Here is a 25,434-nt window from a genome sequence, read left to right as displayed (position 1 = left end):
TATACGTTATGGCGTCACATCTGGAGGGGACGAGCAAATCTCTGATCTCTCTCTCTCTCTCTCTCTCTCTCTCTCTCTCTCTCTCTCTCTCCCTCCCTCTCCCTCTCCCTCTCCCTCTCCCTCTCTCTCTCTCTCTCTGACCACGTCCACATGCTCCAGATTCAGATTTCTCTATCAACAGAGTAAAGAAGTTGAAGACAAGTACTTGAACGGAGACAAAGGAAACACAACTATGACGTTTTGACATCGGGGACGTTTATTTGGATTTTGCGACGTTGGTGCCTACTGATTGAAGTAACTTCTCCAAAGGATTTTTTTTTGCGACCAAATAAAGTGACCTGTGCGCAAAAGGTGTCCATGAGCAGCACAGGTTTTTGGCATATATTTCGTAAATACTAACTATACACGGAATAAGGCCAAACATCTGGTTTTCAACCGATGGTGTCCCCATAAGGACCTTAGGACCACAGAGTATTAGTTTTGGATAAATTGCAGATATATCATCACAATGCTGCCCCGGCTTGAGAAGGTGGCCCAGTTGCTCACGCTGGCGTGCAGTCTCTACTTTGGGATTACTTCTGCAATAACCGAAGACGTATTAAAAGCCGAGGTATGTATCTCTAAAACGGAATGTGATCACTGATTAGTCAAATGTTATAACTGTTTGTGGTAGCTATAGGACTAGGTGATGTATACAATCGACGTCTAGAAATATAGCCTACGGAATGTTGGATAAGCAAAGACATGTGTGATGATGATGAACTGTTTTAGATAATATGCATTATTTTCTTCTTGAAGGATTATAAAACTTATATTCCTTTACAGGAAGTCTGAGTCTCATGATCTGCTAACTGGACTGGTGTTATTGTTAATATTGTGTTATGTTATAGGCCATACGTCTGTCATAACCTTCTGTTTTTCAACAGCATCAAGAAATGAAACAAGACCACAAACTGCCTGTAACATGAGATGGTAGCCTTCTGAAGCCACAGAGAAATGCAATGATTGTAAACCTTTTGGCCTGGGGAGCAAAGAGGGAGTGGGGGCAGCGCAAAGTTTTGAAAACTCAGCTGAGCTGCTTTGTTCTGAGAAAATGGGGGGTGGTGGGGTTTAGAGGGAATAGCTAATGGTTTTCATCTGCTGCAGACAGTAAACTGGGTAGAGGAGGGACGAAGCTGCACGCAGCAAACTGGACATGAAGGCCCCATCTGGTAGACTAGTGGGCCACAGCAACAGACACAGGCTGTGAAGCTCAGGCTTGGAGACACTAAACTACCTACTACCGTCTAGCCTCTACCTAAACAACATGTTTACCATTAGTGTCCATGCAAAATGATTAGGTGTGTCAGCCAGTCTGCATACCCTATTTTAATGTTCACCATTGTTCTGTAGGTAGGTGATAAAAAAAAATCCATACATTCCAGTCGATAACATCAGATTTAACTGATGGTCATAATGACCGTGGCGTGGACAAATGATGGGTGTCCGATGTTAATCTATACTCTTAAGGCAGTGTTATAGGCCAGGGCACGTTCAGTTGCACTGACTGTGTTGACTCCAGTTGAAAGGTGTTTTCCAGGATGTGTCTCTGATAACTAGTTGCTACAGAATTGACCAAGGGAGCTTATTGTCCTCTGTGGAAAAAAAGTCCTCTGTGTTCACTGAAGAAACATGTTGTGACTGTGAGCTTGTAGATCGGCTATTTTCACTCGTTTTGGGGGTCCCCGGGCAAACATCTGATTTCTCTTTTGGGTCTCGAGCTAAAAAGTTTGGGAAGCACTGCATAGTGCATGTTAGACAGGATGCATGAGGGACCTTAGTCAGTGACCACAAACAGCTGGCGCCTGAGTCAGGCCAGACATGGTCTATCACTCAACTCAGAACCGAGAGAGAGAGATAGAGAGAGAGAGAAAGAGGAGGGGAGGGGGGAGGTAGACAACTTTAGAGGCCACAGAGGCAGGCCTCTCTGAGGAAAAGACTTGCAGGGTGATGGATGGCTGTAAACAAAATGCAAAAAAAGAAAATATGCAGCTGTGTTGATGCCGTGGCGAAAAAATGTACAGCATCATTTTCACTACTATGTTATAACAGTGTATGCAGCTATAATAGAACGCAACTGCAAAAAGGCTGTTTGTTCACATGCTGAAGCAGAGTATGACATACAGTACCTGCCCTGCAGGTGATCAGATTGTAAAGTCGAGGGCTCATGTCATTACTGTATGTACACACTTGTGGACAAGTGAGCCCATGCTAAACAGTGCTGACATAACAGGCCGCAGACGTAGCAGCCAGCCACGACGCAGTGAGGGCATTACCAATAATTACAGGTTCTGGATTACATCACCTGTAGCGTTGTATGTGAAACCTATGATCAACGCCATGGTTTGCTTGTGTGTCTGTGGGAAAAGTAGACTAAACTGTAAAAGAATGGCGGCTTCCCGGGGAAAGTGTGTGAGCGAGCAGTCTCAGCACTGCAGACATGGGAGTGGATGGGAGGGAGGAATGAAAGAGAGAGAGGGAGACAGATAGAATCTGTGTAACTGAGTGATGTAAATGTATTATTATTAGGGCTCAGATCCTCCAGCAGTAAAGACTCGAGACGTAGTGTTCCGTTTTGAGAAATGAGGAAGCGGTATCCAGAATGAGGAACTGAAATTAAGAACTGAAATTAAGAACTGAAATTAAGAACTGAAATTAAGAAATTACGTGGTTTATATTGTATCCACGGTGTTACAAAATGTCAGGTGCCAGTGGTGGCTCAGACAGATCATATGCTTCTTGTCCTAATCCCCATCTTGTCTTGCATAATCTCTCCTCTCTCTGGTTTAAATTGGTTTGTGAAAGCATAAAAGTAAAATAAAATAAAATCTAAAAACGTCACGTTGACAGCATAAGACCAATTAAGCTGTTGGTAATTCAGTAGACAAGCCCCACTAAAGGGGGCATAAATACTTTTCAAATTATACAAAAAAGTCACTATGCCTTTTAAGACAAACTTAGTAACTGCAACAGTCTACATTTCCAATGTCCAACATCTGTTTTGACTCACAATTTTTTGCATAGTCTACAAAATGGCTGGTTGTGAAGGAAGTGGGCAACAATGAAAACAAGTGGGTCTGAGAGTACAGGATCTGGCTAATGCCTAATTTAAACTTTGTCGTGTGACGGCGACGGGGAGATCTATAAGCTAACGACGAGTTACATTTGTGATGTGAGTGCGTTGTTGTGAGCTTATGACAAAGGTATAAATCAGGCTTCAAAAGTTAATATTTTTCCCTAGAAAGAGTTGCACATCTGGAGTCTCGTGATCACAGTGCAGGGTAGGGTCACACATTGAGGCAAACCCCATATGGATTCACTTCAGCATATCTCGACAGGAATGGTTGTGGTTGAAGCATCAAAGTGTGCTGAACATCTTTGTTCAGCTCCGGCGCACGCTGCTCTGTTGATTACAAGCTGTCACTTTGAAGCAATCAGCTGGACTCAACCTTAATGGGAAACCGGTGGACTTCAGAGGACAGACACCACAGATAGCATGCATTGCTTATCTATACTCCACAGAGAGGTCAACAAAGAGAAAATGTTTCCGCCTAGCGTCTGGACTATAGAGGGGTTGTTTGCATTCTTAAGGCCACTCTGACCAACAAGCTCAGTATGTCTGGTCTCACGCCGTATTAGTTGAGCCGCAAAGCGATTTGTAATTGGAACCACTTTCAAAGTTTCAACCTGGCAGCCTTATTTTGGTCATCATTTATAGCATGCATGTCACACCATGACATGGGATACGTATATTGACTTTGGTTTGACAAACTACATAGGGCTGGTTAATCAATGTGTGTACTGTGTATGTACAGTATGTGACTGTCCGTATCATCATCAAACCACAAGGCCATGAAACTTAATGTATTAGATTTCTAGCTAAGTATTTGACATATGGTGCAATGTGGTGCTCAAACGTCAAGGCATTGAGCCACATGGCTCGACTATGCAGACCTCTAAGTCGCCCTTTTTTAGTTTGAATTTGAATTAAGAAATGAAAGAAAGAAAGCCAATAGAACTAAACTGATCCCAAATCTGTGCTTAAGACCCTGACCATGCATACTGAAAATATCACCACGGTCACAAACACATTTGTTTTGACTGTGGTGGAATGACAATGATGGATTGTGAAGTGCCTATTGTGTATTATTTAAAGTGTAAATGCAGCCAAGTCATACTGTCTGTAACTACAGCCCTCATTGATTATGGCCACCAATTTCAAATATGCAGAAATGATTAATAACATATATTTAATGGCGTGCGTGACACACATCTCTACATGCGTGGCCCTGTAATGCTGCAGCGAAATACATGTTTACTTACAGTAGTTAGTGTGCACCTCAAGTACAGTACACTGCATGTCACACCAGTGGCAGTGACACCACACAGGATCTTTTTCACTGTCTGCTGCAGGGGCCAATTGCCACTCTAAATACATTACTGCGAGACCCTGAAAATATCAAGCTGCAAATATTTTGGGTATTCTTTTACCTAGCAAGGCCAGTAAAAAAAATACTGTGCAGCGATTGCATAGTCGCTGAACCTGTTGATCGATCGTTGTCGTGCCTGTGTTGATCGAAGTTATTGTGCATGGGTCTGAAGTCTAACTGGGTCAAAGAAACGAAGGCAAAATGTGAGATTCAGTCACTCATGACCAGGATTCTCTGTTTTTTCCGTTGGCACAAGCCAAAGGGAAAAACTGAGTCGGTCTGTCTCTCTCTCAAATTTAAATTCAGTCATGCTTCTAAAGTTCTATCCCCTCTCGTTTACCACTTCTCCACCTTCTAATGGCTTTACCTCTCTTTGCTCTCCATGCTTGGAATCCTTTATCCATTCTCCTGTCCTTGACTTCTTGAGTTCCTATCTGCTCTTTTTCTTCCCAGAGTCTCTAGTGTTTTAAGATGCGGGAAAAAAAAACATCCAGTTTATTTCTTTGCATAAAGAAATCCAGATTCACTATTAGAATGCTGTGGATTGTTCCAGCAGCCTGCTTGAAAGCATATACAATATGTCCATCCTCTCCTTTGTTTGACACTTGGCAACATTGCTGGAAATGGTCATTCTGAAAACAGTATTCTTTTAGGGGTGCTAGCCGCTCCTATGCCCAGCTTTGTGTGTTTGTGTGCAGAGCCAGAGAGTAAGACAGAGTTACGACAACTCCGTTCACTTCATGGGGCCAGTCCAATGGTGGCTCTTCTACATAGACTTCTATTGGCGAATAGTGACAAAGGCCTGAACTGAACTGAAGTTTACGGAATGCATTAGAGTATAGGCTTTAGAGTGACAGTGAACCACGTGACCGGGCTGTTTCCTGCCCCCTCAATGTCGTCTTACTCTATGGCTCTGTTTGTGTGTACCCCATAGCAATGATTTGACTGGCTGAGCAATGTGTGTACCCCATAGCGATGATTTGATTGGCTGAGCACGGAATGTGCTCAGAAAGCCACAGAAATCTATAGCCAGCTTTCTGGGTCTGTGTTCCGGAATTGAGGATAAAAAGTGAGGACGGCAATTGTGATTGGCCGGAATGTGATGATGTATGATGATGAGAGTGCCTCTCACTCCACACAAATGTGATATTTTGTTTACTAAGGCCTCATTTATAATTTGCTGAATTTCCGTACAACCGCGCCACTCGATGGGAATGACTGGTCCGTTCTATTATACGATTATTATACGCTTAATTTATTTGTGAATAGATGCTCAAAACTACCATCAGAAAACACTATAGACACACTAGTCACCTTAAACAGCATGCTGTTCCACTGAGTTATTTACTCTGGAAAATAATGTCATCCTTCTCTTCTCACCACAGTGGGTATTATTGGACTGGGAAGTTTTTATTGTGCGTAACAGTAACAGGAACCAGCGGATTGTGGTTTTTTTTTTATAGTATATTTGTGTCTAGCTCATTGTCACGAGAGACTGACCAGACAGTACACATGTAAACAATGACAGCATCTGGTTTTCCCTTTGACATGGCACGGTACAATGTAACATCTTTGTATAACCATGGCCTGTGTTCACACAAAGTGACTGACAAAGGACAACAAGCGACAAACAGCTGGAATTTCCAATGGTCGCGTGGGCTACAGCGACAGACAATCTGCCATGGCGTGGCAGGTTGCTTGGTGACAGGACAGCAAGCGGTGGCCAGCGGTGGCCGAACGGTTTGCGGAGCGGTCTTGATATCGCAAGGTCGCTAGTTCGTATCCCCGGACCGGCATGTTAAAATTACCACCGCTGAAGTGCCCTTGGACAAGGCATTGAACCCCTACCATGAAATGTTCTATGAGCAGGGCCTGGCTGTAAACAAGTGCTTGAGCTTAGTCCAGTTACGCTGGGTAAACATAGTACCTTTCCTTTCCTTTCCTTAACTAGGCAACAAAAAGTTAAGAAAAGTTCAATTTCATGCAAATGAAATGAGCAGTGACAGTCAGAGTCGACCGACAGCCAATTAGAGGGCTGAAATATTTCCTATTGACTCATCCCATTTCTGAGAGGCACCGGTTTTACAATATTCGTCACCTGCATGGATAGTCCCTCTGTTCCACAAATTGAATCATCAGTACAACATTCTTATTTTGTTTATTCATACTGTAGCTGAAACTGCAATAGAATTATGTGTTTATAGCGTACAGGAGGAACCAACATGTCCTTTGACAGCAGGGACTAGTTCAAATAATGTCTCTGTATGGACGCTCCCGATTGCTGTTAACAAACCTTTAATCTACTGGTAGCTGTTGTAAAATTAATCAGTATTGAGAAACAATGTGCATCCCTCTCCGCTGTCCTGACGTTTATAGATGTATGCTTCTGTTGACAATGGAGACATCATATTCAGTAGCATATTGGAATTGGCAAGCTCTTTTACAGTGCACTGCACACAGCTATTTTATTATGTATTAAATTGTTCTCCCTTAGTCCCTTCCCAGTTTAATAGGGGAGCTTCAGCGTATATAGCCTACCTACCTGGTTCATCAGGCATATATTATATTCCCTCAGCCCATTTTTACCTCAACCTTGACACTAACCCCAACCCCTAACCTCCTCAACCCCGATCCCAACCCTTTGAGGGAGCATAGTTGTTAGTCCCTGAAATACGATAACAACGATTGTAGCCCTCTAAAGTTCAGAGTCTAATGTAAACTTTAGACTAGAGGAAGGTACAGTAGTATAAGCCTAATTTACAGGGCGTGTCTTGCTGCAAAGTGATGTGTCACTTTGAAATGAGTGAATTTGAATAAGTGATCATCCTGATCCTCTGCAACATACACATACATACAGAGTACCCACGTGCAGATTGCACAACTTCACTCAACTTCATTTGCATGATGCTGGCCCCGTCTGTACGTCTGTGCATTATACCATGGGACCGCACGTCGGTCCACACACACTGCACAGACCCAGGGGTCTGTTTACTAAAAACAGCAGCCGTCTCGTGGGTCCAGCCAGTCCGGCGTTGACCACACAGAGCTCTGCTGCAGCTAAGCTACCTAGCTACAACCGAGGCCAACAATACCGGCCATGTACAAGACAGGATAAATAGAAACCTTTGACTGTGAGCTGCCTGCCGGGGGGGGGTTCCAGCCAGGGGGGAGCAGTGCATGTCGGGATACCTGGCGTTTACGAACGGTGGCGCCGGGGGGGAGGGATAACTTGGTAGGGAAAAGCGAGGGGGGCCTGACGGCAGAGGAGGGGAAACTTTTCATCCAGCGGAGCGGAGAGTGTTTTTATAGAGGCAGACGCGTCACCGCAGCGGAGCCACAGCGAGAGCGCACACAAGGCTGCAGTCAGACGGGGGGGAATGGATGGGAAGGGAAGGGAAGGAGGGGTGGTGGGAACAAGAACAGGCAGAGGAGGGAGAGAAGGAGAGAGACAGGTAGACACAGAGAGACGTAGAGTAAATGTAATACAAATCTACTTTGAGTTTGTAGATACATTTGTAAGTTTGTAGGAGGTACATTTTTACATTCTCAGTTATATTGACATGGCTGATTTAACTGTGCAAGACAGAGGCAGCCAGGAGACCAGTAAAAATGAAGTAGATGAGCTAAATGTGGCCAGTGAAGTGTTATAGTAGCGAAGGAGAAAGCAGGATTGAGTTACAGGTCAACTCTCTGCATAAATGAGCCTCTTTCTCCGCCCTCTACACAGCTCATGTGTGCAGCGGGCGGGCTCTGTGTACCCCCAGGTACGATGGCCATTACTGTACAGTGACTGTGTGTACCGAATACTGGACAACTCACCCCGGTGCGTGCCCGTTTGTCCTCCCGGAATTTTCCCCAGTGAGGGGGATAACTTTGTAATATGCTATTGGCTGTTTGTATTCTTTTTAGAAAAATATGAAAAGATACTCCTGTGGAAAGGCTATATTATTTTACTTATATTGACCCTATAAACAATTTAGTATTATGTAAGGTTTTGCCCACTCAAATGGTACCTCGTCAGATAATCCCCACATATCCTACAACAACTTCTGTGAACAGACTTCACTGTAGTAGCTTTTCATACATTATATTTGTACCGTGTCTGCTGTCATGAAAGTTTATAGTATATTCAAAGTCCAGCCGTCTGCTGTTTCTGGGAGGAAAACAGAAACGGGATGAGTTGTCTTGTGTTACCCCCAGGGATACTGGGGTGCGCACGCTTTTCCGACACACCGAAGATCCGAAGCGGGGGGAACATGCGATGCGATGCGAAAAAGCGATGGTCCGACATGCGCTGCTCCCGTGCTAGCGGTTAGGGTTAGGTTAGGATTGAGGTTTCGGATCAATAGTATGTCGGAACTAAACGCCTGCACCCAGGGATACTCTGAGTCTGGCCATTGTTCTACAGTGGCTGTGTGTACCCAGGACAGGTACTATGACCTTGTGTTACTGGCTGCATGTAGTGTGTACTCAGGTATAGTATTAGTACTATGAAAATGGGGCTGTGTGTAGTGTGCATTACTGTACAGTGTATGTGTGCTCCCAGCCTCCCAGGTACTATATCATATCACCTGATATTACTGTACACAGTTACTAGCGTTCCATCTCCCCCTTTTCTCTTTCATACGCTCCATTCCTTCAAAAAAGGAGAATGAAAACCCAGGAAAAAGACTGACATCTCTGAGGTTTAAAGGATTGTAATGTACGCAGGAATTCTGGGTAATTCCACTGACTTAATTTGTGGTTTAAATAAAAGAGGGGAAATGGAGACACCCAGTGTCTGAGTATGGTTCGCGGATACTCTGCATACACAAATATGGAAACACATTCATGTGGGGCTTGCGTCTGCACAGAAAGCATAACTCCATCAGGCGGATAGTGGGGGGAAAAAGATGTGTTTCCACCTTGAATGCAGATGTAAGGGCAGCTCTCCAAGCAAAAGTAAATTGATGCGTCTCTTTTCCGACAGTCCATCTTAAGGTCAACCAGCACGAGGCAGTGGAGAATCCGGGGCTAGTTCTCCCATTTCAAAAGGAAAGATCAGCTTCGGATGGCTTTGGTCGACATGGAAGACCGCAGGTTTGAACTCGAGGTTCCCTGCTTGACTCCTCTAGTATTACAAAGTGCGAGCGAGAGATTGAGATCAAAATTGAACATTCAAGTAATCAGTAAGGCTTGATGTTGTTTAAAGTTGTACAGTTGTCTATTGAGATGGCAGGGGGTGCATACTTAGTTTAGACTAGTCATTGGTTAGACATGGGTTAAGGTTAGGTTTAGGTGCGCTGCCCCGTGGGAGGTTGGGTTTAGGGTGAGGGTTTGAGATAGGTTGTAGTTGTATAGGACTAAGATGACAGCAATATATATAGACAGAGTTCTGGGTCCCGTGACTGACAACGTGCGGTGAGCCCCCCCCCCCCTCATATTATCACAGGAATAAAATAATCCCATCATATTCATTATTCACTTCACCTGAACCCATTTGGATTGGATGTACACAACCAGTTCCCCCTTTTCCCACCTATGTCTCTGTACAAATGAAGACTGACCACAAATGTTCCGTGCGCGCTCATCACCAGCGGCCGAGCAAAGAGGAACCTTAACATGTTCTTTGCCTCAAGCTACAGGAAGCCCATATGATTTTGTGGTGCTTATTGTGAAATTAACGTTGCCACAGTTCCCTCAAATTGTGATAATTCAATAGACTCCACTGGTTTATTTGACTCTCTGAGTCAAATAAACCAGTGGAGCTGAGTTTTTCATACCAGTGTTGCAGACTCTATTTTGACCTCTTGTACTGCCTTTTGTCCAGCACCTGGGCTAGAGTGGAGATGCATGCTCTATTTCCTTTGACTCTCAATATTCTCACCGGTGTACAGCAATAGGCATGTACTGTATGTAATGTATGCATTAATGTTTGCTCGGGGTATTGAATTCATATGCATTATTACAATAACATATCAATTTAAATGTATCAACTTATTAAGAAGTCCTATAGTATACACTGTATATATACTGGATATTTTGGCTATGAAAAGTGTGCCATGGCTGAAAAAAGGTTTGTGACAAAAAATACAGTATAGCCCATTTTCAAGTTCCAGAAACCCCTAAAAGGGTTCTCATTCATCAAAGGATGAAACCCAACCACCTAAACTTAATCCACGCATTTTAAAATAAATGAGATATATGTCCATTAATGAGATAGAGTATTTTTAGGCTGTATAGCGCTTAGCATGGTGGTAGACATTGGCATGGAGAAAGTTGTTAAAGCTGCCAATAGTTACCGGCTTATGGAATAACACAAAACACATAAAGGACCTTCTCACCCTGTACCGTACAAAAGGGACAGTGGGTCTTCAACTATCAGGTACTACAGGATCTTAACATTAGATAATGATGATGCAAAGGTAGCCTGAGTGACCTGTAGGGACCTGCTGCCATCCACAACATATTCTCGCGACTCAGGTCGTAATATACGTGACGAGTTGGTGCAACATCTGACCACGGGTTCCCCTTTCAGTATAGCCCAATAGGTTGATGTGTCAAGCTATGAAACATTTAAAAACCAACAACGGAACAAGTGGACATGCCAAGCGGTGAGAAGTATGCTTCTGCCGACTCGCACCGTTGAAGCGATAAGTTGCATATTGCATACCGTAAATCATCACATCCTCATCAAGTCCCATCACATCAAACGGGTGCTCCATGTGAGAATGAGTTGGCCATATGCCACAACAACCAATCGTTATACAGTATTGACCAGGGGCCCTGGGCGGAACAACTCTGGGCAAGCAGAAACTACAGCAAATATTTTGCCTTTTGTGTGCAGAGGCAATTGTTGAGGGTGTTGTTGGGGAAACAAGAAGTCACTTCTGACTATCTCGATTTGAATGAGCCTTTGTAGTCTTTTATTGCTCTGGGGGGGGGGGTCTCCAGTTACTTGCCTACTTCATAAAATGGGCTCTGGGGGAACAGTGAGTATCGGTTTAGCCCAATATTCTAGAGGGACTTTTGTTGGGCCCCCAGGGCCAAGGCCTGACATGCCCATTCAGGGATCCAGCTCGGGAATTAATATGCTTCTGCGTATCCAAATTATTTCGGTTTCGTTGTTCAGTCAAATTTGGCATTGGTTGTGCAAGCACAAAATTGCTGAGCTCCCACAAATGCACGCACACAAACATATTTGTCTTTGTTTCTTTTGACCATATTCTCTCTCCGTCGCACGCGCCGAGTCAGAGACATGTTTAAACAAGCACTGTACTGTCAGTAAACTGTCATGCTCCCACCCACATTCTCGCATCCTGATTCCTGACAAACACACAGGTTCACACAAGTAGCCTAGCCCCTCCTTCTGTTGACTCAACAGTATGGTGAACCATTAACTAACACTTCTCAGTTGGTCACTAAGTTGTTGCTTCCAGAGAAGAGGGGGGAAACACTTGCCTGACATAGGCAAACTACAAGCTCGCAATGTATCACGGTACGGACATGTAATGAGCAGAACGTAAAAGATAAGGGCAGAGGGTAAAAGAGAAAGACAATGATGTCCATAAAACCTCTACCATGATAGCTTTGGACACTGTATCATCATGTTTTATTGATGGATGGATGAATGCACTGTAGGCTATGTTATAAATTCCTGTGAGTATCCAGGGATGATTAGACTTAAAGGGATATTTCACAAAAAAAAAACTTTTGGTCATTTCATCGTCGATATTATCGATTCAGTATTTAAATATTTTACATTCATTTTAGCTGCCCTGCCCACTTCCTATACAAACCCATTGTAACTTCAAACTCTATTTTAACCATTCATCCAAAACACCTGACCTGTTTTCTGGTGACTGATATTGTCTTTCTAAAATGTGAGGGGGCCGTGTTTTTTCATTTACTGTTTTCATTTATTTTTTATATCTTTTTTTTATTCTTTAGTCTCCTCAGTCAGCAGCAGTCCTCCACATTTTCCAAAACAATTATAATAAAGAAATGAAAACAGTAAAAAAGGCACGGCCCCTCACGTATTAGGAGGGCTGTATCAGTCACCAGAAAAAAAGACCAGTGTTTTTGATGAATCTATTATGGTTAAAATGGAGTTTGAAGTTACAATGGGTTTGTACAGACTATAGATACTGAATCGAGATGTCTGGGGTGTTACATAAGCCTGAGTAGACGATAAAATGACCAAAAGTTTTTCTTTTAAATTGAAATATCCCTTTAATTGGTACTAAATCACGGCAAAGCTTTTATGGTGCATCATCGTCCAACATCTTTCTCTTTTAACTTCTGCCTGAGTTCAAAGACTACAAGGTCAGTCAGTGTATAACAAGAAATGATCACATAGTGATATTTGTCAGGTGAAAGAAGCGCTGTCTCAGTTGTGTTCTCCCCCCATTTTAGTATGATTATTATTTTAGGTCGCATTCTCACCTCTAATTCGATAGACTAGATCGATAGACTCGATGCGAATGGGCGGAGAACTTGCATCATTCCCACATATTTAATTTGCTGCGTTTGCCTTCACACTGCGCTGTCATCCGCAGCAATTGGAAACGCAGCATGGAACTTTATCAATGTGTTAAATTCATAAACTACACAGTGAAATCTATGGTGTTAAAATTATACTTTGAGTAATAGTTTAGGACGTAAAATTACAGTAACGTCACTAATGTGGATGCAGTCTTTTGGGTCTCTTTCTCTCGTACTGTATGTGTGTGTGTGTTTGTGTGTTCACACCTGCAGTGAATCAGTGAGTCAGGTGCGATTGGAAGCGAAGCGAAACCCCCGGTCTTTTGGCGAAGTAGACTGTGATTCTTTGATAGGACTCGAATGAGGCTTCACACCTGCCAAACGAAGCGCGCTTTCCGACAATGTGCAGCAGGATTTGTTTTAATCGCAGTAAAGCTTTCTGGTGTGAATATGACCGTTAGTAACGTGTATGTTTGTGTGTCTCACAACAACCTCGCACCGTTGTTTGCGTTTGTTTTCCGACATTCTGTGCGTGGTTCTGTGTTTTGTTGTGGCTTTCCTGCTGTCCAGCTCATAACATTAGCAGCTCTTTTCGCTTCGAGGCTGCGGTGTTAAAGCTTGCTCGCTGTGGGGCGGAAATGATATGCAGCGCTTTTGCGGTGCGTGTGGCACTTAGAGTATGGGTGTGGCATAGCTTAGGAAGCAGGCAATCATACTACACTCCCATTGGCTTAGGCAGTGTGTGTGGCGGCCAATCAGGACAGGATCAGGCATTCAGTATGACTAGATGGTGACTATGACTAGGTCGTCTACATTTCATGAGCTTTCATTAGTCAGGTTTCACCTGACAAAAAAATGGGTGTGTCTGTTTAGTTGCCTAGAACAGTGCCTTATAGGCCAGTCAATCTAAACTAAAAAGGGGCGTGACGCAAAAGAAAATTGCAATAGTAATAATTCAAGGTTTTGTTTTTAATCGGCCATAGCCACTTCCCCTTAATGTGCCCAAATGTGCTGACCCAAGGAGGACCCAATGAGTGTTTTTCGTGCAAAACCAATGCTCGCAATGAATTCAGAATCATGAATAACCCCTAGTTTGACACGTCAAATGCTACTTAAAGCATAATTGAGAAATCTTTGCCTTATATGGGATGTTAATGGTACCCAACTTGATCCAAAATGTATGTAATTCACAATTTTTACTATTGCAACTTCTTTTGGGACAAATCTTAGATTGTGATTAGCTCTAATATTAACTGCAAGTCCTCCATAAAGAGCTGTCTGAATAGCAGCTGGACCTAATCATAATTAGATGTAGCATTGTAGCAGGTTCCACCAATATGGTTTTTGTTATTTTAGTTGTATTGTTGGGAATTGTTTGCATATCTTTTATGTACATTATTTGGTCTGAGGTCATTATGACAAAAGGTGTGATGCTACAGATCCAATATGCAATAATTGCTTACATTATTTGCAGTAGGGTGATTAAAATATCGAATTGCCTGGTTGTTGACTTGCGTAAATGCTTGGACTACTGTGTCGTGGTAGTAGTTTCATTTTTGATGGTAGAAAATGCCGCTATTATACCTCTGTTGATTTGGAGGAGGTTACTTTGGAAAATCAAATAGTCAGAAGGGGCGAACTCCAAGTTCAACCGCGACGGGTGGCCATGACAAATAGTTCATGTCATGTAGCCTACATGCTTGTGCAATTCATAATTATACTACAGGTATACAGTGTAATTTGCAGCAATGTTTACATGTATGAGCAGTATATTTTTGAGTGGTGCAACAACCACTCCAAGGAACAGCAATGTCCCTATGGGACTATGGGACTATGTCCCAATGTTTAGAGTACCAGTAGGGGCAAAGGTGGCGCTGTTGTGCCAGAAACAGAGAGAGAGAGAGATAGTGTTGCACTGTTGTCTGCTAATTACAGAGAGAGAGAGAGAGAGAGAGAGAGAGGCAGGGGGAGAGGGGAGTTGCACCACTCAGTTCACACGTGTGTGATTTTTACCCTGTGATTATCTTTAGATAATATTATGGCCCACTGTTCAACGTGGAAGTGTGAGTGTCATATCGGTCTCAACTGCCGTGTGAAGATAAGTTTGGGTATGAGCAGCATTTATATCAGTGGTTCCCAAACATCTTTACTAGCTCAAGAAAGACCCAAAAGAGAAATTGCATTTGCCCGGAAGCCAAACTACTTGGAACTAGTGAAAATAGCAGATCTACAAGATCACAACGTGTCGATTGTATTTATGAAATACGTGAAATGTTGTAATTGTTTTTGAATTGACGAAACATTTTTTTGTTGAACCCATTTTGGGCGGGAACCCCTTTTAGTGTTTTAAACAAATTATGTTATAATTTAGCTATTGAAAAATAGCAGATATACAAGCTCATAGCGCGCCACTCGGTGGCACGCTATGAGCTTGTAGGTCTGCTATTTTTGAAAATTTGTGAAAATATTTATTTCAGAAAACTGGAGGATGTAGAAGATTTTCTTTTAAATTTTGAGTTCAGGCGTCAATGGGTTAAACTTCATGAAATTTTTATGTACGTAGGAAACAAAAAAAGGGGTGCATTTACTCGTGACCCAATAAAAATTGGTTCACGACACAAACATGGGTCCCAACCCATTGTTTGGGAAACAGGGATATGTCACAGGGAAAACACACTCGCCTGAAACCAACATGTTTTGATTCAGTGTCAGTGAACCTCTTGGGAGCGTAAACAAAAACCAGCCCCGGTCAAACGATAGCAGGAAACGCTGCACTGCTGTGGAAGTGTTTTTGTTTACATAATGTAATCTGTAGTCTGTAGTTAGATTATTATTTCTGGTTGCAGAAGAAATATAGGTGTGCCGGCCCGGCCGGGCCTGCATGCCCAGGACCTGAAAAAAATGGTTGCTTGAAAACCAAAGCTGCAACCAATCTATGATTATTTTAGGTGTATTTCTTTTTTATGCCGTGTTCCCTATGTAATGTCATGTAAATGTATTCCACTGTTTGACTGTCTGTTTATCCGTTTTTGTGTTTCCTGTGAGCACTGCAGATGAAAATTAGCAACTGCGGTGTATTTACGGCCATTAATATGCATTGCCCTGTCCAAATAAACAAATAAAGTAGCACAGACTGGATGATCATGGCATCAAATGGCTTTTCTAACTCCCCCCCCCCCCCCCCCCCCCACCACCATTCTCTACATGAAAAGGTCTGATCTTTCTATCCTTCTCTCTCTGTCTCTCCTTTATCCAGACATGGCTACAGAAATTTGGCTACCTGTCTCCTGGCGATGTTCGTGCCCAGGCCATCCGCTCTCCCCAGTCCATTACGGCGGCGATATCAGCTATGCAGAGGTTTTATGGCCTTACAGTCACAGGTTCCGTAGACGCCAACACAATAGAGTGAGTATAAAGCCCATGCTTCTTCTTTGTCCAGTGGGTAAAGCAAAACAAATCTCACTAGTGAGGAATGTAAAGCTTTGACTGAGTGAAGTTAAAATAAAGACCAGCCAAAGACAATAACCCTACATTTTGGACCATTGAGTGAACAACACACACCGCTTCCTTTTTAGGTCTTTTTTGTTCTACTATTAAAAAACAGCGCCCCTACTGGTACTAATAGTCATACTCGTGCTCATTAACGTCACATACATAGGCCGGACGACACAGAGACACGGACATTGCTGTTCCTTGGGAGTGGTTGCACCACTCAAAAAAACGAACGTTTAAAAATATGAAAATTGACGATCTACATCGACACGTTGTGAGCTTGTAGATGGGATATTTGTTTTTCAAAAGCTTCAGGCATTATAACTAAAGTGTCTTTTTTTGTTGCTGCTTCCAGGGCGATGAGTCGGCCGCGGTGTGGCGTGCCAGATAAGTTTGGCGCAGAGTTCAAGAGCAATCTGAGGAGGAAACGTTACGCCATCCAGGGTCTGAAGTGGGACAAGAGCGAGGTCACCTTCAGGTCAGAACACACACCCCGCCTCAGTACATCAACGCCATTATGATTTGCAAGTAAATCATCCCTTTTATCTGAACATGCAAAACAAGACGCGGTCCAATAACAGCAAACCTTTCCTGTGCAATCTAGTAGCTATAGTATGGATGGATAGAAAGTCACTATGTGGGCTGTTAATGAACAACATCATGAAGTTATGTCAGTCTTGCCCAAATAGGGGGCTGTGGACATACATACATACAGTACATACTAGCCAGAGGGCCTTATAGCCTGGAGGGACCGTGGGTCCCGGTTCACAAAACAACTCGTGCTTGATGTTGACGGATTTGGAAAAATGTCAGGGAATGACTTCCTCGGCCAGCGTCCAGGCATAAACATCGGGTGGACATGTACACGGTACTGTACATATAGCCTACACAGCACGCGGACAAATGCTCTTCTAGATGGTTCTTCCCCTAAGGTGCCACACCGTAAAACCCCTTGAATATACAGTACATGGATTCCAAGCTTTAGTTTAGATAACGACACTACTTGAATACCATTTCTTTCTCCCCTTTTTTAAGCAGCACACGCTTTATTTAGAGGGAAGATATGCCTAATTTACGCTGTGTCGTATGATGGTGTGCCACGCCGTCAAAGCTATAAGCTGTGTGAGCTTGTCGGCTATTCTTGGGTCCACGACACTGTCATCATAAGACAAAAGTATAAATGGGTCTGCAGGAGGAGAGGAAGGGAAGGGAAGGGAGGGAGGGGGGAAAGACATGCAAACCAGCCGCAATCGAACTTTAGGAACGTTGCAATTATGTGGTCGACACACTATCTGGTCAAAACGTTATATCCTTGCCTACTTGGCTCTACATCAGTGGTGGGCAACTGGCGGCCCGGGGGCCACATGCGGCCCCCACCTTCACTTAATGCGGCCCCCGCAGGTTAATATCAGAATACTGATATAGTATTGATTGCAGCTGTTACAATTCCAAACCCGCTTTAATTACTTCACGAATAAATGACTAGTATTAAAATATTATTGTCTTTTTGTGTCCAATGTAGTTATATTAACAGTTCATAAAGTTAACATAACTAAATGTATTTGAAATTAAATAAAAAAGGTAACTTTTCAAAATTCCAAAATAATTATTTTTTCAATTCAAATATAGCAAAAATAGCCGATCTATAATATGCACTGTGGCCCCCTCTGGAGTGAGTGTGGAAATATATTGGCCCTCACCATCGTCAAAGTTGCCCACCCCGTGCTCTACATGATTCTAATTCTCTCCGCTCTCTGCATACACACAGCATACAGAACTACACGCCCAAGGTCGGCGAGCGCGGCACGTTCGAGGCCATCCGCAAGGCCTTCAAGGCGTGGGAGGTGATGGTCCCCCTCACCTTCAGGGAGATCCCCTACGGCCACATCCGGGACGACGTGGACAAGTTCGCCGACATCATGCTCTCCTTCGCCGAGGGCTTCCACGGGGACAGCACGCCGTTCGACGGCGAGGGCGGCTTCCTGGCCCACGCGTACTTCCCCGGCAACGGCATAGGGGGCGACACCCACTTTGACCTGGCCGAGCCCTGGACCACCGGAGCGGTCGACCAGGGGGGTAAGAAGAAAAGGGGGGACAGACGGGGGAGTGTCGGGGGAAGGGGTATGAAAGTATTAACCCATTTAGACCTGACGTCGAAATTTAAAAAAAATATTTTTAATTAAAGAAACCTCATGTTTCTATATCAGTGGTTCTCAATATTTCATGTCAAGGACCCCAAAAATTATATTTAATATGCCGCCGACCCCCATCTGAAAATATGTTGTTCCAGGGGACCTCTCCAGAAGCAAAGATTTGAGTTAAAAACTGAAACTGAAAAGATTTGAGGCACATTTTCACGATTTTTCTAAAATGGCAGACCTACAAGTTCATAGTGCGGCACTCGGTGCTATGAGCTTGTAGATCTGCTATTTTTCAATAGCTTAAAGCATAACATGATAACACCAAAAGGGGTTCCCGGGAGTTCAGAATGGGTTAAGTGGCTCTCAGATGACCGGTACAAAGAGGAGGCAAAGGCGTGTGTGAGTTTTCACTGCGTTGGTTTGAAGTCTGTAATTGTTGTAATCATACCGTTAGCCTAGCCGTGCGATGTGTCTAGACATTGGTTTGCAGGTTCACGTTGCCTCTAATGCGCTGCAATTTCCTCCTGCACGTCTCTGACTTAGTCTCCATGTCTATCTGTATTTCTTTTCTGGCTCTCTTTCTTTTTTCAGGCAATGACGTGTTCCTCGTCGCTGTGCACGAACTGGGCCATGCCTTGGGTCTGGAGCACTCCAACAACCCCTCGGCCATCATGGCTCCTTTTTACCAGTGGATGGACACCGAGAACTTCCAGCTCCCAGAGGACGACCGTAGAGGCATCCAGGCCATCTACGGTGGGTCATTCTCCCCGAGATGATTGTATATAGAATGTTATTATATGGTCGAACAACAAACTCTGAATGTCTGGCGGGCGGGCGCGTCCCTTCACCACCACGGCAAAACAGTGGTGTGTCCCGTCGTGGCTATAAAGCCTCTGGAATGCCATTCGGATATTGAAGCCGTAACAACAAACTCCCCCAACAGCTAAACCGCACGCAGAATCTCACATGCGTATTTTTTTTCTCCACGTTACTTTCGTTGTACTGAATACACAGTGTTGTTGTTTTATCATCCCAAACAAACATGACACTGACAAAACTCAGCATAGCAGCGACGCATTTTGAAATACGCCTCGTGGTTCTTGAGTTATGAGAAATGTGTCTCATGTGTCTCGTTCTATCCCTTCCCTCAATGTTATATAATTGCTATATAATGCTATGTAAATAAAGTTATTAATGTCTCCCTCAGGCACAAAGTCGGGAGCCCCTCCACCTCCCCCGCGGCCCACCAAGCCCTCGGTCCCAGACAGGCCTGACCATGGCCCAGACATCTGCGAGGGACACTTCGATACCATCGCTATCCTCAGAGGGGAGATGTTTGTCTTCAAGGTATAAGCGATATGATCTCCACACACATGGTCCACTGTAACAACAAGTTACAGTAAATAACACTTTTACATTCTGGAATAAATTGTGATGAGGTTTTTGCAAATATAGTATGTTAGGAATTATTTCAAAAGCTGACTTATTGAAAACTGACAGATTATCACTGTGTGTGTGTGTGTGTGTGTGTGTGTGTGTGTGTGTGTGTGTGTGTGTGTGTGTGTGTGTGTGTGTGTGTGTGTGTGCGTCCGTACGTACGTGCTGGTTTTTAACAGGACAAGTGGCTATGGCGTGTACGCAACAACAAGGTTCTCCCAGGATACCCCATGCCCATTGGTCACTTCTGGAGAGGCCTGCCTTCCAACATCAATGCAGCCTATGAGAGGGACGATGGAAAGTTTATCTTCTTCAAGGGTAGGGAGTGCTATTGGAACCAGACTTATAGGATCATTACATCATTGCTGGCAAGAGATGGAAGTACTGTAGCATGTTACTATTAACATCTGGTCCTCTCTCTCTCTGATTTCTTCTCCTCTCCGTCTCTGTCGAACGCTGCCCTCGTTCTCCCCTCTCCAGGTGACAAGTATTGGGCATTCACCGAGTCAAGCATAGAGAAGGATTCTCCCAAGACCCTGAGGGAGCTGGGCACAGGTGTGCCAAAGGACAAGATGGACGCCGCTCTCTTCTATACCCCTACAGGACAGACCTACTTCTTCAGAGGCAACAAGTGAGTCCATCGTCAAATCCTTTATATTCAGGCTCTGGCACTAATTTAACCAAAACTTGAGTTCACAAACCTTTATACAAAGCTATGGCCAAACTTGGTCCAGGTAAACTAGACTTGGAACAAAGTGTGTGTCGTCGTCCCCCCCCCCCTCTTGTATTGTATTCACCTGTCTGATCCTGTTTCGTGCGGTTTAGGTTGATTCTTGCTAATAATAAGATTTACAGGTGATACATTTTTCGTAAATATCTGTGTAGGGGTGCCCAAAAAGGTAGACCGTGATCTACCAGTAAGACCACAAAGGCTGGGCAGATACTAGGGTTTCTTAACGTTTTTGGCTGGGGACCCCCGGAAATGCTTTGGCCATGTCTCGCACCCCCGCACCCCACCCCACTATTTCGCATTCCAAGTCTGTTTGTCTAACGCTGGCACCGCTATTCCAAAGCCCCCTCAGGTAAAGCAATGAGATAATAATTTGTTTGAGTGTGTAGATTGTTGAAAAGTGTGGGCACCCCTATGTGCAAATAGGGCAAGGAAATCAAATGCATGTGAGTTGGTTGGAGGTGCAGTGGAGAGTACAACATGGATTTGGCTCCTTTTCAGAGCTTGAAAATAAATATTCAGATCTCTAGGTCTCGCCTTCATTTTCTATTACATAGTGGTTGTTGCAGGTCCCTGAACTACAATACTTAATACCATAATCATGGGCTAGAACCGTATATGAGCGCAAATGCTGATACCATGCAGTTGTGTGCACCTCCAAGACAATGGTGGAGTTGGCCATGCCCCAGTTACCCGTATTCGTATGTTTGTCTCAAAGAAAGGTAGCAGATGGTTGATTAGATGTTCAGATGGCTCATGAGAGGTTTGCATTCCTGTTGCAATGCATGCTGATGGTATCTCTCTTTTGTTTATTGGCGACTGTAGTTATCCTAGCCTCAGCTTGTTGTATTTCTTTCCATGCTTATCTACTGCCATGCTTATCTACTGTAAATATAGTCCCCCGTCCAATGTCTTAAGAGTCACATTCCTTACTTTGTATCCTTTAGTCCATCTCAAATTGAACAACTTAATCCGCCCTGGAACATTATGCCCACACACTGCCCACGCACATTCTTTTCGTGACAACACACCTGAATAATGTATTTCCGGGGTCATCCCTATGTTCCCCAGGTTCTACAGTATGTTCCCCAGGTTAGGTTTCTGGTTTAAGGACTTCAGTGTTTTGTACTATACAATATATAAGTACTGAACAAAGAATGTTTGAGTCTGAGCAATTATGTTTTAGTTTATTTTATGCCAGTGTTAATTTTAGATAGTTTAAGTAGCCTAGGCAGGCCTAACGTTCAATGGATTGTTCAAAGACTGAGCTTAGGTTTAGGTTTATTCTAAGTGGGGAACAAAGAACCTTTTTTGCATGGTGGGGAACATAGAACCTGGGGAACATAGAAGGTACTCTCCCGTATTTCCCCTCAAATGCTTTGCTTTTGTCGATAAAGCTCCTTCTTTTTGGTACTTGCAGGTACTTCCGTTTCAACGAGAAGACTCGTACGGTGGACAAAGACTATCCCAAGCCCATCAGCATGTGGAACGGTGCACCGGACAACATCAAAGCGGCCATCATGAGTGAAGATGGATGTGAGTGTTCTTCTCCGTCTTCCAACAGATAATTAATATGCCTGTTGTTTGTCTAAAGCCCAAAAACACACCAATGGGTCCAGAGTCCAGACGCAACGACACAGTTTTAGTGTTCGTCCCAGCGGTGTGCTATCTGTGTCCTGGTGCACCGCCAGCGCATGGTGGCGCGTGTCGACGCTAAGTGATTCAATTGGTTAAATTCAATGGTTGCGTGCGTCTACATGCGTCTGCATGCATGAGTACACTCATGGCAACCCATTGGTGTGGTTTGGGCTTTAAACCCAGCAGTGAGTTCCCAACAGATTTCCACTGCTTAGGGTTTAAAATCAATGTCAATCGTGAAGCCGTTATACTTATGTGGTTGCAGAAATGAACCCATTTAGGCCTGACGTCGAAAAAAAAACAAAACGTTCGCTCTGAAAGAATATATATTCAAAGATGTTTACGTTTTCTTTGGTGTTAGCATTATGTTAGGCTTTAGCTATTGAAAAATAGCAGATCTACAAGCTCAGGCTTGTAGCTCTGCTATTTTTGAAAAATCGAAGAACGACTGACATAGAAACATAGCTTTTTCAGAAAACTGTCAGGGCGTAGAAGACATTTTTAGAATCTGATCTCAGGTCAAAATGGGCTTTTAAAAAATGACATAATCAACTCCGTCTCCCGTCGTTCCCTCCTCCCAGCCTACACCTACTTCTACAAAGCCAACAAGTACTGGAAGTTCAACAACCAGTACATGAAGGTGGAGGCCGGCTACCCCAAGTCGGTGCTCAGCGACTGGATGGGCTGCGACAGCGAGGAGCCCAAGAAGGGCCGCGAGGAGGAGGTGATCATCATCGAGGTGGACGAGTCGGAGGGCGGCGGCGCGGGCCCGGCGGCCGTGGTGATCCCCCTGCTGCTGCTGGTGCTCGTGGTGGTCACCCTGGGAGCCCTGTTGTTCTTCCGAAAGTACGGCACGCCTCGGCGCCTGCTCTACTGCCAGAGATCTCTGCTGGACAAGGTGTAGGTGTAGTACAAAAATGGGCACAGGGGGACTGACAGAACTTGCCAAATAGACGGACAGACAGAAAGAAAGCAAGAAAGAGACACAAGACAGCCCAAGAAAGGCCTAACTGGATGAAGTGGATGGGAAGGCCTGGGGAGGGGAGGGGAGGGGATGGAATGAAGGTGGAAGGAGGAGGGTGTGGTTTGGTTTGGGGGAAAAACAGTGAAAAAAGCGAGAGAAGAAGCAACCCGGGGGGGAATGGAAGGAGGATGTCGACGAATCAAAGGGCATGGTGGTGTGGTTTTATATTATGCCACAGAAGGGAAAGTTGGACTAAAAAAAAAAAGCGGAATCAGGAAATGTGTATTTTGTATGTTAACATGTTACATGTAATTGCTCCGTTGTTTTCTGAGATCAGAGACAGACCCCGCTCGCGTGCAGACAGGAAAGAGTTGTCAGCGTCGTTGACGAGACGACTTGACACCCCATCTGTTAGGAATCTTGTCTTTTGGTCCGTCCCTCCTCTGCTCTTCCCCCCCCCCCCCCCCCCCCCCCCCCACTAGATTTAAAAATAAACTAAAAAATCTTATCTTAACTTGACGACTCCAGCTGAACTGCTGCCTGACATGTATTTTTCATTCCCATAAAGTTTCATTTTTGTTGTTTTCTCCGCCATGAGTAACAGATTTGCTCTGTACATTATTATGTCCTACGAGGGGTTTTTCGCTATAAAGTCCACTGTCTCAATGTAACTTTCTTGCTGAAATTGATTGTTCCCAGATGGGCTTTTTGCTCTGAAACCCCATTGTCTCAATAGGAGATTGGCTTTGTACCTTAGCTATGGAAATCTCCAATATCTCCTTCTCCCTTTTACCACTAAGAGGTTTCCCCATCCCCTGTTTCCTTATAAGTGTTCACTTAATTCTCACAGGTACTTGGACAGTGGTCCTGCGTTCAAGCAATATTCCTGACCTTTGTGGAGTACTGGATGGGGTTGAAATACAATACACGCCGCTTACATACAGTGTTGGCACACAGGCACAGACAGGGGGTACATTCACCAAATGCCTCTTGTTTAAAGTATTGATGGTGGAACTTCCCATGGCGAGTACTTTTCAGGCTAGGGCAGAGTGAATTTGTCCACAGTCAGCAGTCAACGGTGATCGAAAATGCACCTCCAAAAACCCTCCACCTCAGCTTAGGACGTGTCAAATAAATAATGAAGATGACCTCTGTGGTACCAAATATGGTATATTTTCTAAACGGTATTTTTCCACCCTGATATCTGTGCAACTACATAACTGCATCTTAGACATTTCAGTCTTGGAGGGAGAGCAGTTTTTCAGTCAGTGTAAACAGTCAGTTGATAGGGGAATAAAGCGCTCACAAATCGAAGATTTCTTTTGTTATTTTTTGTTTACACAACTCCGTTGCATTCATTATCAATCAACCAAGAAAGACAGGGCTGCTTATACAAATGTTTTATTGCCTGCGGTACAGTCTCAAACAATAATGTCCAACTGTTTCTTTTCGTTTTGTTATTATCAATGCTATGAATAATTATTATTGTTATTATAACTATGGTTATTGTTATTGTTGTTCTCTTGGTAAAGTTATATTGACCTTTATGTGTTGTTGTACATTGTCATTTGGAGTCCTGCTGGACAGAGGCATGCTGTGACAATGACGGAAATGAAACGCAGTTTACCTGATTTATAAGCCATGATTTATGCCTGGTAGCGCATCATGTCTCACACGCAAAATAGCAGATGAGCTTGTAGATTGGCTGTTTTCCTTTGCGAGACGCAAAGTCTAAATCAGGGTGTGTGTGTGTGTGTGTGTTGGATTGGCATTGCCGTTAAGAGACGGTCTGACGAGTTTGAGACATTTCCCTTTGTTCTGAAACACCTTGATGTTTTCCCCCCCCCCCATTGGTTGGCGCAGAATGACAAACAATGCTATTTATATGAACTATTGATTCTGATGGTGCTTAATGTTCATTTTGTCTTACAGGAATAAATCACAACATAGCTGAATTGATTTACTTAATAACAATGATAATGGTAATGATATTTATAATGATGATATCAATAAATGGGAATGAGATATTTTCTCTGTTTTCACTTTTGTATTTCATCAGATAAAATGGAATAAAAGGTATTTTCTACAATGTGCCACGCA

At 43.8% G+C, this 25,434-nt stretch overlaps 1 protein-coding gene across 1 annotated transcript; it reads left to right on the top strand.

Moving 5' to 3' along the window:
- Positions 1-123: 123 nt before the first annotated feature.
- mmp14a (matrix metallopeptidase 14a (membrane-inserted)) lies at positions 124-25,434 on the top strand. The gene is made up of 10 exons (XM_080792491.1): positions 124-610; positions 16,189-16,337; positions 16,780-16,902; positions 18,193-18,500; positions 19,157-19,318; positions 19,773-19,912; positions 20,182-20,320; positions 20,483-20,633; positions 22,153-22,268; positions 22,952-25,434. Exons 1-10 carry the CDS (start codon positions 509-511, stop codon positions 23,272-23,274), a joined length of 1,713 nt encoding a protein of 570 aa, XP_080648617.1. The 5' UTR covers positions 124-508; the 3' UTR covers positions 23,275-25,434.

The sequence above is a fragment of the Protomyctophum bolini genome (genome assembly GCF_963924005.1).
Source record: "Protomyctophum bolini genome assembly, chromosome: 20".
Lineage (NCBI taxonomy): Eukaryota > Metazoa > Chordata > Actinopteri > Myctophiformes > Myctophidae > Protomyctophum > Protomyctophum bolini.
The sequence above is the reverse complement of the archived record's forward strand: the minus strand, read 5'-3'. Positions and strand labels throughout refer to the sequence as shown.